This window comes from Neodiprion lecontei, chromosome 7, assembly GCF_021901455.1.
Source record: "Neodiprion lecontei isolate iyNeoLeco1 chromosome 7, iyNeoLeco1.1, whole genome shotgun sequence".
Taxonomy (NCBI): Eukaryota; Metazoa; Arthropoda; class Insecta; order Hymenoptera; family Diprionidae; genus Neodiprion; species Neodiprion lecontei.
In genome coordinates, this window is record NC_060266.1 from 26,159,115 (window position 1) to 26,174,154 (window position 15,040).

Sequence of the window (15,040 nt, forward strand, 5' to 3'; positions counted from 1 at the left end):
AATTTTTCCGATCAATTGACGCTGTGAGGGATATGGTATACTAATTGCATGAAAAATATTACGTGCATACATAAAATATTATTAAAATATACCTTACATCGAGACTCACTATTGCGGTATCAGGTTGTAGCAGGACGTATAATCCGCAGGGTGTCCATGACATCCTAATGAATTAATCCACTTGACGTGTCCTCAATAATGGCACCATTGATCGTAAACACAGCTCAACAGCTCACAGCCAGCAGTCATACACAATATTATAATTATATATTTATACGAAATCATTTTACATCTGCACAGCACTTGGTTCGACACTGTTTAAACTGAAGCTATTGGGTACATACTTCGGTCCGAGCTATCGTGAACCTGTTGAATGCTTTCTTTGATATATATTTGGTATTCGAGAGGTTATGACTGACAAATACGTCGCGGATGAACCAGATCGAGAGTTCGACACGCGTTTTCGACACATTCTTCAACTTTTTATCGCAAGAATGACGAACGAAACTGCGTTCCGAAATGGAATATCACATACTTACGCGGTACAGGTTTGACAAATGGAAATAACGTAACCGGCAGATTTCGACAGCTCGCCCGGACTATAATTAAGCCCGTAACAACGTCGGTGTCCAATTTGCACACGTCGTCACCTCAGAAGCACCAAGTTCACACTTAAAATCCACGGAATCGCAGTAAAAGAATCACGCAGCGTTGATAACCGATCGCGGTCATTATGGCGACTCGATCGCTCGTCAACTGTTCGCTGTGACTGGTGACGTCACGCAGTCCGCCAGAAAAACCGTTGAAAGTTGAGCACATTATTCTCTACCGTAAAAACGCATCCACCGAGTCGTTTCACAATTTTCGAACTTCGTCCACCTACAGTTGTACGCCGATAATTATTACAAACGAATACATACTTCGATAGTGAAATTCGCATTCACTCGAAAAGATTTGCGAACAGAAATTTATATCAGGTTCGATCGGCATCGTCTTTTTCTTCAACCCTCCCTCCGCGAATCAAAATGAATATTCATACTCCGTCCACGTATCTCGTCGTTGCTGGAAGATTGGTGCCCGAGTTAATTGGGCGAATGAGCAACCCGTGTGTAATTACAGCACATGCTTATGCCATTTTACGGACGTAAAAATTTCGAATCTACAAACCGCCGCGACCAACGTTCCGAACGCGGACGGCGGAAAAAGGAACTGAAGTTCGTTGCAGCATCACTCGGATCGTCTTTTGTTTTTCCAAATGCGGTATAAATTCAAATTCCCTCTGTACGGTAACGGTCTCATATTATGCGAGGGTATAAATTACTTTGAAAATGAGACTTTGATTAAAGAAACCGCCACGAATATGGGTACGTACATCTCGATTTAAATAAAGGCAGAGTAATTATAAATAAATGCGTGTCCGTCGATCTACGTAGAAATGGAAATCAAACAATATGTTTACCACGACGAGAACTTGGGCACAGCCTCTCATTGTTAATCATCTTACGAAACAGTTCAATTATCACTATAATCACTTATTGGTGGTGAAAAATTGAATAAAACATAGCGCAGTGGATGCAGTCGGCCGACTGAAAAACCGCGGAGAAATCCGTCGGTTCAATTGCCGTTCATTTTGATTTGTGCTCGGATAAAACTCCAAGTCGTTTATGTAGCCGTACATTCGATCAAAATGTAGATATGTTGGATACGCAGAATTAGAATTTGATTTTGTTTAATTTTTGGGGCGTAATGTATGGATTATATACCAGTGGCTGTAAATGAACGCATGGAAATATCACCGTTCATCAATTTCGAGGAAGATATCAAATTTCTTCATTGATTCCAAATTGAATGTATTTTTTTAGTGGTCAAATTTATTGAGTCCCGTCCTCAGGAATGTAAAATTTATTCATTCTTCTTCTCAGGAACGGCAAAGTTTAGTTGGTAAACCTGGAGTAATATTCAAATCACATAAATGATATTTGCCTTGTTTGATTAGCAATAAAACTTGTGCCCGTTGTCCGTTGCGCGCAAAATTTTCTTCAACAATCTAGCGCGAAAAACCTATTTCGTGTCAGAGGGTTGAGACATTTCCTGCGCAAGGTGTGTAATACCTCTATACATGTATGTATATTGTACGTATCAGATACACTCGTGACTTACTGTATTTCCAATCGAAAGCAACAAAGCAACGTCAACGGTTTTCGAAATGGTGTTTACATGGCTGAATGTGTTGATCAAGTTGACCTAGCTAAAAAAAAGTAACTAATCGCGAACACATTGAAATGTCGGGCAATGGAACTCTGGTTGGTTAAAACCATAACGATCACGTGACACGATTCTTGCGGATAGTGGGAGGATGAAGTTCGTCACTGCTACGAAAATTCAGAGTTTTTGCATACACAATACTTAATAGTTGAGCTTATTCTGCTTGTAGTCGAGGAAGAAGAAGGATTCGTTCGAACTCTCTTCCAGTTGCACAGGCTGCAATAATTATTTTTCGATCGTGTGCAATTGTGGTCAAAATGGACGTCGGGTGTGTCATCATTCCAGATATTCATTTGTTGAAAACAAATTTTAGTCAGTCTAGAATAATACAATCCCAAAAAAAATGAGCCCGAAAAATCTTTACGGTTCCCTCGTGTGTGCATTAAATTTTGAGATACATGATAAATCACGACAAGAGAACCACATTTATACTTTATTACAGTGGGTCAGGAGTCACCAACATATTCAGTGTTCCGCATGAAATGCTCGTGAATATTCTCCTCTATTTTGATGCCAGAGAACGTCTAGCATTCTCGAAGACTTGTACAAAATTTAAAAATCTTGTACTCGATGATGCGGAATTATTGAGGTGAGTCTACTGTATTATGCCTGAAAAAAATTAATTATTCGCGTTTATAGTGCTCTGTTCGTTTTTAAGAAAAAGCTGGTTTTACACTGAGAGAAAAATTTGCGCATATAGTTAAAAATTTGTATACTTAAAATATTATAGTCGGGAAGATAATTTTTATAGTAGAATTTATTCATATTATCGTTTGGCGCACTGTAAACACAATGTTAATTTTACCACACACTTCTAATTGATCCAAGAACGTCGAAGGGACTATAATAATCGTACAATTAACTATATTTTTTGTTATAATTTTCACCATACACGGATGTTCATCAGGATTATATTCGTATAGTGCGGTGAACTCTGTTCTGTAGTCTTCGATAGTATAGAGTTATGGTTCAATTAACTAATTTATAATCAACTATTTACGGATAAGTATTTAGACCACCCGAGATGATTCCTGCAACTTTTGTCATAGTTGAATGCACCATACATAGTTTGATTCGACCTAAATATGGTTAACACTAATACAGTCATTATTCAGACAAGATCCTACGAACATAGTTTCAACAACTAAACATAAACTGTTGAAAATATTTGAAAGTCTACGACACATTTACAACACAAAATTGTAGTTGAATTACAAATTTCGTATTATAAAGTGAATTACTAAGCATTCTCGATAAATGTGCATTAAAATTTTGTCATTTTGCTCAACTTAGTTGGAAACACGAAAAAGGGTATTTTGAATTTACTTCATTGTGCAGTAAATGTATCAGGTATATTTGGAAATTTCATTTACGGTACTTGGAATTTACTAAAAATTCTGCTGAATTCACTTGATAAATGGAATAATCTTATTGATCGGTTTTCAGTGACTGTACCCGTCATGTCCGTATGGGCCGTACATTGTATTATCAATCAAATAACGTCATAGATTCTCATAAGAGAGTTTGGCGTAGTAGGTAGGGCGCCCGACTTATAATCCGAACATTGCGAGCGAAAGGGGTTTGAGCCCCGGTAAGGAAAAGATAATGCGCTATGTTTCAATCGATCCAAAATGCATTTTCAACGATTGTAGCTACTGATAAGTTGTCAAAATGGTGTCTGCGCTCACGAAAAATCATTGAGATGAATTATCTACGAGTTCCTCGTCTATTTTTTTTCATTCCAGTTTTACTATACATTTACGATGAAGCTACTCAACTCGTATGGTAAAAGTTAACAAACTGCAATCTACAATTTCTATATTGAATTTCCAAATTATAAATCGAGTAACGATAAGTTTATCACGTTTATCGCACTAATGTTTAAACATGGTCAGGTCTTCATTATTGTACCGTTAACCATACAACTTTTGTCAGATGTAACGATAAGTTCATAGTTCGGAACAACATGATGCAATAAGTTCTATTAACTATAAATTCGTATTGTCCCCTGAGCATACTATTTTTTATGGTAACGACAACCACAATTTTCTCTGAGTGTAACAAAATTCGGTACATCTACTGCTGTATTTGGTGATAGATGAGCAGATTAGTGCTGAAGTATTTTGACAAGTTGGTACAGTTCGCAGAGTGTGCGGTTCAGATAATTTTTTATTCATTTTTTTTTTATACGAAACCATTCACCCTTTACACAGCTTTGTGTGGTCATTAATCTCATCCATTTTTGCATATCTTAATTTCCATGTATTCAGGAATTTGGATTTTTCACGAAATGGATGGCTAACAACAATGGAAGATGTCCAAGTATATTTTACGAATGAAACTAGGAACAAGCTTATCCGTAAAGTGAATATAAGCAATATATTTTGGATGAGGCCAGGTGAGATGTTACGCAACACGATTGGCAAAGCAGTGAACCTGGTCGATGTTAATGTAATGGGAATTAGATTCGAAGACGTTCGACAGTTGGGATCTTTTCTTGCACTGCTAATACATGTTAAAAAGCTGATTCTTGATTGGCCCGAGCCGGATGAAGATGTGGACCTTTCCATTGATGTTATGAAAACCCCGTTCGGCAAACTCAATTATTTGATAGCAAGAGTGCGCGTTTATTCCATCAATTTTTTTCCTACTGTACAATTCTGCTGTAATGAGCTCGTGGATCTCCGTGTAATAGCGTTGCCATCCCAGGACCATGAACTAAAACAGAATTCGTGGCGTTTGTACGGCCACAATAGATTGAAAAAGCTTAAGATTGTTCAAGCTCATGGATGGGATGTGCATCGCACAATATACAGACACATTATTAATATGCTTCCGGACCTAACTCAGTGGACAGATTTTCAAATGATTGGTACTGATTTTGCAAACAGAGGATTCTATCTTGGTATGTTTTCACAAACTTTATCCTGTTCTTTTTCGCGTCTATAGACATCCAATTTCTTTACTTCAGTCTAAAGAAAAGGACTGTTATTATCACTTTTTAGTGTTCTGTGTCCAAAAATTGTTATATAATTTGACAGTCACGGGAAATCTAAAACATCAGAGTTTTTCGAATAACGTTCTTATCAGTTGATGACTTTGAAATTTTACAATTTGTGTACTGGAAGTCACGTCAATTTTTTAATCAAGTGCCGACTATGAAGAGATGATTGCGTCTAATTGCAAAGAAAGAAAGAAAGCATAGTTTTGCTGTTACTCAAATTCTTGAAATATCGCTATTTACTCGCGAACATAAGACCAACTTGTGATTTCAGAAAAAAATCTGGATATTTCTGATCAATTACTAAGTACGCGAGTGGCAAACAATATTGAGAATTTTCCAGTCTTGTGGTCTGTGCTTTCGGAATCTTTGGTGCAAGAAACGGTCAAACTCAACTATGAAAAGGCACCAAAGGACTTCTGTTGCTTCCGAAGAACAGGCGCAGATGCAGCTTCAATCGCCAATAGCTTGCCACTCGCATTGAGGGTTGAAGAGGCAAAGGTAGAATCATGTATCGGGCATATTACGTGGATGTGCACCGCAAGAACCACTCGGAGCGGCTCCGAGTTTAGCCGGGGATCCTTATGGTGCGCATTCGCGTAATGTCCCGGTATGTTAATAGTTATAGTATTCATATTTCAAAAACAATTAAATGACGACTCATTCAATTTAATCGAATCACACCTTTGTTTCATTCTCGTTTCAGCGGCTGCTGAAAGATCCCGGGTATCAGATAACTTTCTTGAACTTGGAACATGACATCGAAGCGTATTGTGATGTGCATTTAGTGGGAATCGCATTTCCAAACTTGCGCGATCTTATTTTATATCGAATCCTGAAAGCGCCAGGTATAATGGAATTTCCTATTCGTGAACGACGTGAATATTCTCATGCAAACCAAATTGCCGGAATAAACATTAAATCATGAAGTCCGATTATCAATTTGTCAAAAGTAGTGATGGTATATGTATATTGTACATATGAAAATAGAATTCACTAGCAAGAGTTAACCATGAAAAAACTCATTATTTTTGGATTTAAACAGAGGGAGTTCGGCAAAGGGAATTATTGCCGAGACGTCTTGCTAGCCGAGACAGTGGCGCAGCTAGCACGTCGCGGGATGAATCGGCTGGACGTCGCGAACATTCTTTCCAAATTCTAATAGACAACACACCCCAACTTAGGGATCTGACGATTTGTTTCACGGAAAAGTAAGGACCAATCTTCGATGTCTCATTTGTGTCTACTACGAATTATGAAACGAACGGTGTTCACTCTGTTTCAGCGAAGAACCACAACCCGAGGCGTGGGACTTGGATTCTCTGCTTCACATTGCACGCTGGCGACATCTCACAGCCTTACGTTTGGCCTATGTACCTATCTTAGATGGAAGATTTTTGATCGAGATTGGAAGAAGCTGTGAAAACCTGCAGATATTAGTGCTAATAGATCTGGCAAAGACGGGCCAGTCCATAAGCTACATGAACGATGTGTCAGACATGCTAACGCGATGTCGTAATATAAGGGAATTTTCATTTTCAGAAGAGGATACCTTCGGAGTGTTTAACTTGCTTACCTCTCTTAGCTGCAACCCAAAGCTCGAAAGTGTCGATATATTGTTTTGCGAAGAAAGAGAAAATCTCTCGCGTTTAGTCGCATCGATGGAACATCTACTTCACACTTGCAAGATGTTGAATAAATTTAAGTATACCAACGTATGGACAATGGATCGTGTTTTATATCGGAACTACTTGGTCGGTGAGTTACGCAGGTAAAAATAATACGTTTGTTATTTTTTTTTTTTTTTTGCACTGTAGAATCACTGCTTCGTATTGTTTGGATTCTTCATTGTTTTTTTTAAAATTCATATCTTAGCGCGATTTCTCAGAGGACATATTCTCAGAGGATAATTTCTGTTTGTTGCAGAATAAAGGGTGACCTGAATCGTCCGGAATTTCAATTTGAAGTGGTTAATCCTTTCTGCAAGGATATTGTAATCTTTGGTCCTGACGGCGAATTTTTAGAAAATATAGACATTATTCATGAAGCGTGCCCACCTTGGTACTTTAATTGTCGTAAGCTGAACGAGCTGACCTGTAGGATTATTTTTCCTCTACTTATTTATAAAAATAATGTATTCGGAGGAACGCTGCAATAATTTATTCCTTCTAAGATATACTATTTATAATATATAATGTATAACATACTATAAATATAAACCCATTTGTCTTATATTTTGTACACAAACACATAAGTACGTTCGATAAATGTTACTTTCAATCAATGAATATATGTTGCGCCTATTGTTTCAAGTATTACTTAGATAAATAATTTCCGGTTCAATACCTACTATTTTTCAATTTCAATATCTGCATTCATTTTGCTTGCAGACTCCTTCTAGAAATTCAAAAAATTAAGTCTCTCGTTCTTCAATACACATTGGAATGTAAAAGAATGCGGCTGAAGTGGCACCGTAACTAATTCTAACAGGTCCATGTCATCAACTTTCTACCCCTTTTTTCAGGCTGTTATGTGTATTATTTCAAGTGAATATCTGGTATCAGATTCACGATCTAATTTATTTAATTTCGTCGGAGATTTCGTTTCAATTCTTCAAATTACATTCTTGTAGTTTCACGCGTTTTTACATTTAAAAATTAGTGATCATTTGGTACAATAACCACATCGTATGTGGATATCTGATGTAAGACTACAACTATTTAAACACTATATAAATTATACACTGCATCACTCGCACGGAGCAGTTTAAGCGCGAGAGGCTAAAGTCGAAAATTGAACGAAATCACAGCACGTGTGATTTCTCGCGTATTTGCGGCCATCGCGCACAGCGGCGAGGCAAAGAAAAGTAAGAGGAAAGGAAATGGCAAGCGCAGCATGGCGGCAGGCGATCCTCGTCGGCGCGACGTCTTCGGGCGCAAGTGAAACGCGCGAACGCGTAGCGTTTTACCCATTCGAACGATTGCAGGTCTGATTCAGCGTATCCACAGCCTGCTTCGTTTCGCATCCAACGTTTTACAACAACGATCAATTGAAATTTTTCCGATCAATTGACGCTGTGAGGGATATGGTATACTAATTGCATGAAAAATATTACGTGCATACATAAAATATTATTAAAATATACGTTACATCGAGACTCACTATTGCGGTATCAGGTTGTAGCAGGATCTATAATCCGCAGGGTGTCCATGACATCCTAATGAATTAATCCACTTGACGTGTCCTCAATAATGGCACTATTGATCGTAAACACAGCTCAACAGCTCACAGCCAGCAGTCATACACAATATTATAATTATATATTTATACGAAATCATTTTACACCTGCACAGCACTTGGTTCGACACTATTTAAACTGAAGCTATTGGGTACATACTTCGGTCCGAGCTATCGTGAATCTGTTGAATGCTTTCTTTGATATATATTTGGTATCCGAGAGGTTATGACTGACAAATACGTCGCGGATGAACCAGATCGAGAGTTCGACACGCGTTTTCGACACATTCTTCAACTTTTTATCGCAAGAATGACGAACGAAACTGCGTTCCGAAATGGAATATCACATACTTACGCGGTACAGGTTTGACAAATGGAAATAACGCAACCGGCAGATTTCGACAGCTCGCCCGGGCTATAATTGAGCCCGTAACAACGTCGGTGCCCAATTTGCACACGTCGTCACCTCAGAAGCACCAAGTTCACACTTAAAATCCACGGAATCGCAGTAAAAGAATCACGCAGCGTTGATAACCGATCGCGGTCATTATGGCGACTCGATCGCTCGTCAACTGTTCGCTGTGACTGGTGACGTCACGCAGTCCGCCGGAAAAACCGTTGAAAGTTGAGCACATTATTCTCTACCGTAAAAACGCATCCACCGAGTCGGTTCACAATTTACGAACTTCGTCCACCTACAGTTGTACGCCGATAATTATTACAAACGAATACATACTTCGATAGTGAAATTCGCATTCACTCGAAAAGATTTGCGAACAGAAATTTATATCAGGTTCGATCGGCATCGTCTTTTTCTTCAACCCTCCCTCCGCGAATCAAAATGAATATTCATACTCCGTCCACGTATCTCGTCGTTGCTGGAAGATTGGTGCCCGAGTTAATTGGGCGAATGAGCAACCCGTGTGTAATTACAGCACATGCTTATGCCATTTTACGGACGTAGAAATTTCGAATCTACAAACCGCCGCGACCAACGTTCCGACCGCGGACGGCGGAAAAAGGAACTGAAGTTTGCTGCAGCATCACTCGGATCGTCTTTTGTTTTTCCAAATGCGGTATAAATTCAAATTCCCTCTGTACGGTAACGGTCTCATATTATGCGAGGGTATAAATTACTTTGAAAATGAGACTTTGATTAACGAAACCGCCACGAATATGGGTACGTACATCTCGATTTAAATAAAGGCAGAGTAATTATAAATAAATGCGTGTCCGTCGATCTACGTAGAAATGGAAATCAAACAATATGTTTACCACGACGAGAACTTGGGCACAGCCTCTCATTGTTAATCATCTTACGAAACAGTTCAATTATCACTATAATCACTTATTGGTGGTGAAAAATTGAATAAAACATAGCGCAGTGGATGCAGTCGGCCGACTGAAAAACCGCGGAGAAATCCGTCGGTTCAATTGCCGTTCATTTTGATTTGTGCTCGGATAAAACTCCAAGTCGTTTATGTAGCCGTACATTCGTTCAAAATGTAGATATGTTGGATACGCAGAATTAGAATTTGATTTTGTTTAATTTTTGGGGCGTAATGTATGGATTATATACCAGTGGCTGTAAATGAACGCATGGAAATATCACCGTTCATCAATTTCGAGGAAGATATCAAATTTCTTCATTGATTCCAAATTGAATGTATTTTTTTAGTGGTCAAATTTATTGAGTCCCGTCCTCAGGAATGTAAAATTTATTCATTCTTCTTCTCAGGAACGGCAAAGTTTAGTTGGTAAACCTGGAGTAATATTCAAATCACACAAATGATATTTGCCTTGTTTGATTAGCAATAAAACTTGTGCCCGTTGTCCGTTGCGCGCAAAATTTTCTTCAACAATCTAGCGCGAAAAACCTATTTCGTGTCAGAGGGTTGAGACATTTCCTGCGCAAGGTGTGTAATACCTCTATACATGTATGTATATTGTACGTATCAGATACACTCGTGACTTACTGTATTTCCAATCGAAAGCAACAAAGCAACGTCAACGGTTTTCGAAATGGTGTTTACATGGCTGAATGTGTTGATCAAGTTGACCTAGCTAAAAAAAAGAAACTAATCGCGAACACATTGAAATGTCGGGCAATGGAACTCTGGTTGGTTAAAACCATAACGATCACGTGACACGATTCTTGCGGGTAGTGGGAGGATGAAGTTCGTCGCTGCTACGAAAATTCAGAGTTTTTGCATACACAATACTTAATAGTTGAGCTTATTCTGCTTGTAGTCGAGGAAGAAGAAGGATTCGTTCGAACTCTCTGCCAGTTGCACAGGCGGCAATAATATTTTTCCGATCGTGTGCAATTGTGGTCAAAATGGACGTCGGGTGTGTCATCATTCCAGATATTCATTTGTTGAAAACAAATTTTAGTCAGTCTAGAATAATACAATCCCAAAAAAAAATGAGCCCGAAAAATCTTTACGGTTCCCTCGTGTGTGCATTAAATTTTGAGATACATGATAAATCACGACAAGAGAACCACATTTATACTTTATTACAGTGGGTCACGAGTCACCAACATATTTGATCTCCCACGAGAAATGATCGTGAGAATTTTTCTCTATTTCAACCCCAAAGAACGTCTTAGATTAGCGAGGACTTGCAGAACATTTGAAGAACTTGTATTCGGTGATATGGAATTATTGAGGTGAGTCTACTGTAGTGTGCCTGTAAAAAAATCAATTACTCTCGTTTACAATACTTTGTTCGTTTCTAAGAAAAAAGTAGTTTCAACGAGATACAGTATACCTCCTACTGCAACTGGTGAAGGAGGAGTAGATTAGTGCTGAAACATATTGATAAGTTCGCGCAGAGTTTTTGCGCTTCAGACAACTCTGTTTGTTTTATACGAAACCATTCACCCTTCACAACATATGACCACAAATTTATGCAGTAATTAATCTGGTCCAGTTTTCTCTATCTTAATTTCGGTTTGTTCAGGAATTTGGATTTTTCACGAATTGGATTGATAACAACACTCGCAGATGTATGGGAATATTTTGAGAGTGAAACCGTGAATCAGTATATCCGTAAAGTGAATGTAAGCAATGTAAGTTGGATGAGGCCAGGACAAATTTTGAACAACACGATTGGCAGAGCAGTGAACCTGGTCGATGTTAATATATTCGGACGTAGATTCAGAGACCTTCAACAGTTGGTATCTTTGCTTGAATTGCTGATAAATCTTAAAAGGCTGTCTTTTGATTGGCCCGATGGGATTGAAGATGTGTCCCACTCTATTGACATTCTGCGAACCCCGTTCGGCCGGCTCAAATATTTGGCAGTAAAAGTGAGCGCTTATTCCATCAATTTTTTTCCTACTTTACAATGGAACTGTAATGAACTCGTGGAGCTCCGTATAATAGTATTGCCACCCCGAGACGGGAAACTGAAACTGATTTCGTGGCCCCTGTATGGCCATGATAAACTGAAGAAGCTTAAGATTGTTCAAGCTCATGGATGGAATGTGCATCGCACAATATATAGACATATTGTTAATATGGTTCCGGATCTGAATCAATGGACAGATTTTCAAACGATTGGTAGTGATCTTGGACTCAAAGGATTCTATCTTGGTATGTTTGAACAAACTTTGTTTTTTATTTTCTTACGTTCATAGACATCCAATTTTTTTATTTTAGTCTGAGGTAAAGGACTGTTATTATCATTTTTTAGTGATCTCTGTCCAAAAATTGATATATAATATGATAGTCACGAAAAATCTGATAAATCAGAGTCTTTCAAATAAAGTTCTTATCAGTTGACGATTTTCAAATTTTACAATTTGTGTACTGGAAATCACGTCAATATTTCAGCCAAGTACTAACTCTGAAAAGATAATTGCATCCGATTGGAAGGAAAGAAAGCACAGTTTTTCCATCACTCAAATTCTTGAAATATCGTTATTGACTCGTGAAAATAAGATCAACTTGTGATTTCAGAAAAAAATATCGAAATTTGTCATCAACTACGAAAAACGCGAGTGGCAAACAATGTTCCACATCGCCGTCCTCCTGATAATTTCCCACATACATGGTCTGTGCTTTCGGAATGTTTGGTGCGAGAAGCAATAAGACTCACCCATGAAAGGGTACCAACGGATTTCTGTTGTTTACGAAGAACAGCCGTAGATTCGTCAGCAACCCCAAGTAGCTGGCCACTCGCATTGAGGATTGACGAGGCAAAGGTAGAATCGTATATCGAGATATTACGTGGACGTGCACCACAAGAATCCTTATGGTGCGCATTCGCGTAATGTCCCGGTATATTAATAGTCACAGTATTTATATTTCAAAAACAAGCAAAAAATGAGTCACCAATTTAATTGAATCATAACATTGTTTCGTTCACGTTTCAGCGGCTGCTGAAAGATCCCGAGTACCAGATATCTTTGTTGTACTTGGAGCATGACATTGACACGCATTGTGATGTCCATTTAGTGGCATCCGCATTTCCAAACTTGAGAAACCTTTTTCTATGTCGAGTTCTAAGATCGAAAGGTAAAGTGAAATTTCATAATATTCGTCAACGACGCGTATATGTATTTTTGTGCAAAGCAGATTGCCGCAATAAACGTTAAATCATGGAGCTCGATTATCGATTCGTCAATAGAAGAGATGATATATGCATACATTGCGTACGTAAAAGTTGTATTCACTAGTAAGAGTGAACCATGAAAAAACTCATTATGTTTGAATCTACGCAGATAGAACTCAGGGAGCGCAATACTTGCCGAGGCGCCTTACTAAGGAAGGTAGTGGCGCACCTGCCGCGTTGCAGGATGTAGTGGCCGGAGGACCGCACGATAGTTCTTTTAAAATTCTTGTAGAAAACACGCCCCTACTTAGGGATCTGACGATTTGTTATTGGGGACCGTAAGAACTGATCTTCAATATTTTATAATTCAATTACGTATGCCTGATACGCGAATTGTGAAACGAGCAATATTCACTTTTTTTCAGCGCGGACCCACAACTCGAGACCTGGGACTTCGATGCTCTGTTGCATATTTCGCAGTGGCGGAATCTCACAGCCCTACGTTTGGCCTTTGTACCCGTCCACGACGGACAGTTTTTGATCGATGTTGGAAAACACTGTGTAAACCTGGAGACATTGGTGCTAGTGCATCTGGGAACAACGGGCCATTCCAGAACGTACATGAGCGATCTGGCAGAAATGCTGAGACATTGTCGCAATATGAGGGAATTCTTCTTTGAAGACGACCAAGTATTCGGAGCGCATGAAGTGCTTATGGCTCTTACCAACAATCTAAAGCTTGAACGTATTGAAATGGAGTTTTACGAGAGAGGAGAGGATTATGCGCGTATGATGGCATCGATGTACCATCTACTCCGGACTTGCACGCTGTTAAATAAATTCAAGTATACCAACATTTGGACAACGACTCGTAATTTATATTTGTGCTACTTGGTCACTCGGTTACGCAGGTGAAAATAATACGTTTATTATTGTTTTTGCATTGTAGAATTATTGTTTCGTGTCGTTTGTACTCTTCATTGTTTGTTTTTTTTTTCTTTTTAATTTCATTTTTTCTGTCTATTGCAGAATAAGGGGTGAACTGAATCGTCCAGATTTTCAGTTCGAAGTACTCTTACCAAACTACGGTATCCAACAAGATTCTCCGAATGTAGATATTATTCTTCACGAGTACCCACCTTGGTACGACTTTAACTGCAGACTCATTTATCCTTTATTTAGTTTTGAAAATCACTTTTGGGCGAATATCTAAACTAAATTATTCTTTCTAAAATGTATAATATATATTATATAATATATAATATAAAATATATATTATATAATATATAATATACTATAAATGTATAACTGTTTGTCTTATATTTTGTACAGAAACACACAGGTATGTTCGATAAATTTTATATTCAATCAATAAGTATATATTTCGCGTAATACTGATGTTTCAAGTATTACCCAGACACGTGTAAGACACATAAATAACACATGGTTCAATGACTATTAATTTTCAATCTGAATCTCTGTATTTATTTCGTTTGCAGACTCCTGTTAGAAATTCAAAAAATCACGACTCTCGTTCTTCAATGTACGTACGTAAATACACTGGAATGTAAAATAATGCGGCTGAAGTGTCACAGCGTATAATACTAATCTAAGATCTAAGTCATCGGAGAACCCCGCAATCATCTTATAGGATTTGGGGTTCAGCGAAATCATCTGGATTTTTTATATTTTGTAGTTCTTGGCATTTTGAAAAATACTTCTCCATGGACATGACCTTTCGCTATCGATAGTTTCGGCGCTAGAAAAATACACATCCGGCAGATTTATCGCTAAACTGTGAATTAAAAAGTACAAAATTGGTGGAACGTAAAGATCAACCGACAAGCAATTCGATGCAATTATCACTTTGGCCGTACTGATATTTTTATCGTTTGAGATATCGCGTCGAATATGCCGCCGGTCGACATAACTTACAAATTAATCTGTCTGGTTTTTCCCAGTTTTATCGAAAATTAT

The 15,040-nt window shown here is 38.3% G+C and overlaps 3 protein-coding genes across 5 annotated transcripts in view; 2 read left to right on the forward strand and 1 right to left on the reverse strand.

The window, feature by feature from the left end:
• The window catches only part of LOC107223082 (band 4.1-like protein 4A), a 54,152-nt gene extending 53,433 nt beyond the window's left edge, over nucleotides 1–719 (reverse strand). Inside the window, exon 1 of one of the 2 annotated variants that reach the window (XM_046744572.1) lies at nucleotides 110–719. The gene's annotated coding sequence lies outside the window, so the exon portion shown is untranslated. Of the gene's footprint in view, nucleotides 1–97 lie in introns of both variants that reach the window. The other variant, XM_046744571.1, reaches the window with a different exon arrangement.
• Nucleotides 720–2,374: 1,655 nt separating this feature from the next.
• LOC124295336 lies at nucleotides 2,375–7,567 on the forward strand. 2 transcript variants are annotated; one of them, XM_046744969.1, is made up of 8 exons: nucleotides 2,375–2,533; nucleotides 2,708–2,854; nucleotides 4,536–5,170; nucleotides 5,541–5,767; nucleotides 5,973–6,114; nucleotides 6,312–6,477; nucleotides 6,552–7,037; nucleotides 7,193–7,567. In XM_046744969.1, exons 1-8 carry the CDS (start codon nucleotides 2,523–2,525, stop codon nucleotides 7,422–7,424), a joined length of 2,046 nt encoding a protein of 681 aa, XP_046600925.1. In that variant the 5' UTR covers nucleotides 2,375–2,522; the 3' UTR covers nucleotides 7,425–7,567. The 2 variants fall into 2 exon arrangements, with proteins under 2 accessions (XP_046600925.1, XP_046600926.1); XM_046744970.1 differs by having other exon boundaries at nucleotides 6,552–7,024; nucleotides 7,193–7,333.
• A 3,120-nt stretch (nucleotides 7,568–10,687) lies between these two features.
• On the forward strand, nucleotides 10,688–14,609 carry LOC107223074. Its single transcript, XM_046744971.1, has 8 exons — nucleotides 10,688–10,852; nucleotides 11,028–11,174; nucleotides 11,468–12,102; nucleotides 12,469–12,713; nucleotides 12,885–13,026; nucleotides 13,233–13,401; nucleotides 13,489–13,974; nucleotides 14,093–14,609. Exons 1-8 carry the CDS (start codon nucleotides 10,842–10,844, stop codon nucleotides 14,274–14,276), a joined length of 2,019 nt encoding a protein of 672 aa, XP_046600927.1. The 5' UTR covers nucleotides 10,688–10,841; the 3' UTR covers nucleotides 14,277–14,609.
• Nucleotides 14,610–15,040: the final 431 nt, after the last annotated feature.